Source organism: Erythranthe guttata, chromosome 6 (genome assembly GCF_056151865.1).
Source record: "Erythranthe guttata isolate IM_541 chromosome 6, IM_541, whole genome shotgun sequence".
In the NCBI taxonomy this organism is placed as follows: domain Eukaryota; kingdom Viridiplantae; phylum Streptophyta; class Magnoliopsida; order Lamiales; family Phrymaceae; genus Erythranthe; species Erythranthe guttata.
In genome coordinates, this window is record NC_142538.1 from 15,533,570 (window position 1) to 15,538,127 (window position 4,558).

Genomic DNA, 4,558 nt, shown 5'->3' on the forward strand with positions numbered 1-4,558 from the left:
ATTGTCAATCGTACAATAACTAGTATTATATACCTTTTTTGTTGTAAAACTAAAAAAACACAATAATATATTATATTTCTCATTCTACAAAAAAGTACATTAAGTTTTTCATTTTACAGAATATTTATTTTTAAATTAAAACAAGAAATTTTGACTTGATAGAGTAACGAACGAACATTTGGTATGGTTGCAATTTGGCTAAACTTTAGTGGTAATTCGGTCTTTTCCAGTTTTCTATTCAAGGGGTTATTATGTGCCTAGCTAGTTTCATACCATAAGGGGGTCATGTGCAAAATGTCAAAGCCACGAGGAGGTTATGTGCCTAATTTCATACTATAATGGGGTCATGTGCAAAATGTTCAAACCACAAGGGGATTATGCGCCTAATTTTATACTATAAAGGGGTCATGTGCAAAATCTCCAAACCACAAGGGGGTTAAGGGCTATTTACCCATAATAATATCTCCTTATTTCAACTCGGTGAAAATGTGTTAAATTATTAACTCGATAACTTAATATTTTGTTAAATTAATAAAATTTCCTTAGTTCCGAATATATTAATTTATAGATGTTTAACTGCATTAATCATTCATGTCTCCCACAAATTTTGATATTCATGTAATAGAATTTGTGCATACACTAACTTGTCGATGCACAATAACAAAATTTATTCCAATTTCATTCTGAAAAATATTAAAAAAAAAAATTGAAAAGGAATCTCGGAAAGGGTAAAAAGAATTGTTTAAAATTGGAAAATTTTGGAATCCAAATCGGCCGAATTCAAAATATTTTAGAATTTTGTTTATCGAAAATATAAAATTACGGTACGATGCGGTATTACCATGATTTTTAAAATACAATGCCGCTACGTAGGTCTATATCGTATAATAGCGTTACAATCGGTACTAATACCCTACCAAATATAGTAATAACCGATATTTCATTAATTTTTATAATAATTTTCAGTGTGTATACCATGGTAATTGGTAGGTGGTAATTTTTTTCCAGCCCTACACCTCATAATTCAGGAGTGCAAATTGAACTTAACCAGGGTAGAGGGGTGTAGTATTTGAATTTTTTTTTTTTTTTTTTTATGAAACCAAACATTAAAAGGAACTATGCAATGAAATGAAAGTTAAATTAAAGGCGACGTCTATATACAATCGCAAAATTTACTTAGGGCAAGACAAAATTAAATTTTATATCAAATTAAGTGTAAAAAGACTATAATAACCTTAGTAAAATACAAACAAAATAATATGTAGAATGAGTGTGAAGAAGATGAGGTTAAGTTTAGTGAGATTTTTCCTTGCAATAGCAATTAGGCATAACTATAATTAATAATATCAAAATTAATATTGAGGTTATATTTGTAATTTTCAGTCTTGCTCTCAGTAAATTTATTTATATTTTGGTCTTGCATTAATGAAGGTTTTGCTATTAGAAATTTTGAGATTGCAAATATTGGCTGACTAAATTAAAATAAATGTGAAATTTTCTCATTAATTAATATCCACGTCATCCCCAAATTTCTTTGAACAATACAAAGGACTGTTTGGCGTCCGCACCATTTTCATCAAATAAATTAATTTCTCAGATGACAGCTTCAATCCTGAAAACAAGCGCACGTTAGATCGTAGTCATCATGCGGAAGCAAGTCCTCTCCTTAACCGAAGCCGCCGCTGCTAGAATACGCCATCTCCTAGGGCAGCGCCAGCGCTCTTTCCTCAAGCTCGGCGTCAAATCACGCGGTTGCAATGGCTTATCCTACACCCTCAATTACGCCGGTATTCCCCCCCGCCCCATCATCTATTTCATGCCCTAATTTTTTTATTTTTTTTTTGTGGATGAGTATCTGGGCGAATTTAGTGGTGTAAAATTGAGGGCTTTCTCGGATTTCTTTTGATCAAATTACTTTATCATCTGATGAATCAATTCGTAATTAAATTGTGATATGGTGTTTGAATTCGCATGAAATATATGTTTGATGTTATAATTAATTGCTAGAATTGGCATATGGAAGATTTCTGGGGGTGTTTCTGTATTTGAATCGTATATATATATATATATATATATATATATATATATATATATATATATATATATATATATATATATATATATAATATAATTCTTTGTTTTTTTAATTGTCTGATAGCATAGCATTTATTTGGAATAAGTGGCTGTTCTTACCATTTTTTGGATATTTGATATTTAGTTTGTACTACCGGAATCAAGAAATCCTAGCAAGTTTTCGTTGTACCCGAATCAATTTTAATTAGAAGTTTTACATCCTTTATATTTACCTAGCAGTAGTCTTTGGTCGGCTGTTTCTTCTACATAATTGCCGCATGTTTTGAATTTTGGCTACATTTTCTTCAATTGGGATTACGTTATTTTTTTATTCCCTATTCATATTTCAACTTCTTCCTCGTGCGCGTCTTTGAAGTTTGGTAATTCACGTGGTTCGTTCATCTCAGTTTCCTCTTTGATATTTTCAACAATTGCAACTTGCAGCTTTCACTTTACTCGGAAGGCTTGCGAAAAAAATCGATTGAAAAATCTTTTCTTGATTTGCTTCTAGTTATCTAATGAGTTTTTTTACAGAACTTTTATAACTGTAGAATCTGGGGTATAAGCGTAGGCTGACTCATTCACTTAACGCGTCGAAAATTATTTTTGCAAATTGTACTTGAATTTTGGAAATTACATACTTCAGAAATTCCGAATAGGAATTCTGTTCTTGCATTGTGGTGCAAAGGGACACGAGTTTTGCATCTGCTCACGTTTTGGTTAAACTGTTTTCGATTAGGAATTCCTACATAGCCTCCCTCTCCACTCTATGTGTTAATTGTTCCTCTTTATCAAATCCAAAGCATCACGAAACGCCACCATGAGCGAAAAAAATTGCTACTCGTAACCTTTTTCGGTTACAAAACTACGTATGGATGGGTAATAATAAATTCCGACACTAAATATAAATATTTTTTAGTGTCGGAATATGTGTATGCATTCAGTAATTTGAATCGATGGGTTTGAAACTCCTTTGATCTGAAAAACGACATGCTTTAACATCTCTTGTTTGGGTCTATGTGGATTTGTAAAAAGCATTTCAAATGTTGCAAGTTCATTGTTTGCCGATTATTCTCAAACATTTGAATTCTTTATTTTATTTTTTATCTTATTGTTTATAATCAAGAATATCAGTAAGTATAAATCTTCCTATTTCATTTATCAACATTACTAACTTTATATACATGTATCCATACTTTTTAGGGGTATCGTGATTTTCTTCGCTAAGAGATTTCAACTCATCCATAATTTTATCTACACTTGTTAGGCACTAAGAAAGATTTTCTCATATTAAATTAGCACATTCATTGTTTATTAAGCATGTTACGACTTTTAGTCTTTAATGGGCTTGACTTCAGGGGAAAATGATTTGCTCGATTTTTTTTTCTTCTTTCTTGATGATCCTTTTACGGAGTTATTAATTATCCTTATTCACAGATGAAAAGGGTAAGTTCGATGAATTGGTCGAGGACAAAGGTGTGAAGATATTGATCGACCCAAAGGCCCTAATGCATGTCTTAGGAACTAAGATGGATTTTATTGACGACAAACTAAGGTATGATACACTTACCACTTAATAGTTACAAATAAATCCGATTTAAAAGCATGGTCGTCGTTTATCATTGCCAAGTACAACCCCTCAGTTTTCCAGAATGCAACAGAAATAAAATCGAAACGAGGGAGCTCGTTTAAATTATTGTTCGTATTTAGTTAACAAGTTTGAAAGGAAGGTATTATATGTCCAAATGAAGGAAGAAAACGTGTTACAAAATCTTATCTCTATCTCTATTTATAGAAACTAAATAAAATGTCAAATATTATGATCGTTCTTTTGATTAATTCTTCAACAGATCCGAGTTCCTTTTCATAAACCCGAACTCGAAGGGGCAGTGTGGATGTGGAGAATCGTTTATGACAGTGAGCAATGCAGAAGCAGGCAATCGCGGTAGTACGTCGCAAACATAAGTGATGCAAGCATATTGGCATATTCTTCATTTTATATTTACAGTTTATTTAGGTACATATATTAGTGGAAAAAAGACAGATACAATAGAAGGTAGTATCTACCTATCTATCTGAGTTTGGCTTTTGAAACATGTGAATTGGCAGTTTGTTGTGTAACTGTATATTGACAAGTAATGTATTATTTTTTTCTGACTTTGGTGATGCAAGTTTTTTCTTCATGTGTTTGTATCTTTGAAAATAAATGAAGAACAAGGACAACAATTTAATTCACTTCTGTTGTTCATTAGCATATGCATACATATATATATATATATATATATATATATATATATATATATATATATATATATATATATATATATATATATGTACATATATATATATATATATATATATAATTTTATATATAATTTTTTAATTAAAGGAGGATAGTTACTGGTTTCTCCGTTCTCCTCGTCGTGTCTCGAACCCATGGCCAAAGAGGTTATAAAGGAGAGTATGTAGTATAGGGTAAATTACA

At 31.1% G+C, this 4,558-nt stretch overlaps 1 protein-coding gene across 1 annotated transcript; it reads left to right on the plus strand.

Annotated features, from left to right (window-relative positions):
* Positions 1-1,541: 1,541 nt before the first annotated feature.
* On the plus strand, positions 1,542-4,308 carry LOC105958289 (iron-sulfur assembly protein IscA-like 1, mitochondrial). Its single transcript, XM_012982295.2, has 3 exons — positions 1,542-1,787; positions 3,511-3,628; positions 3,924-4,308. The coding sequence occupies exons 1-3, from the start codon at positions 1,646-1,648 to the stop codon at positions 4,036-4,038; spliced, it is 375 nt and encodes a 124-aa protein (XP_012837749.1). The 5' UTR covers positions 1,542-1,645; the 3' UTR covers positions 4,039-4,308.
* Positions 4,309-4,558: the final 250 nt, after the last annotated feature.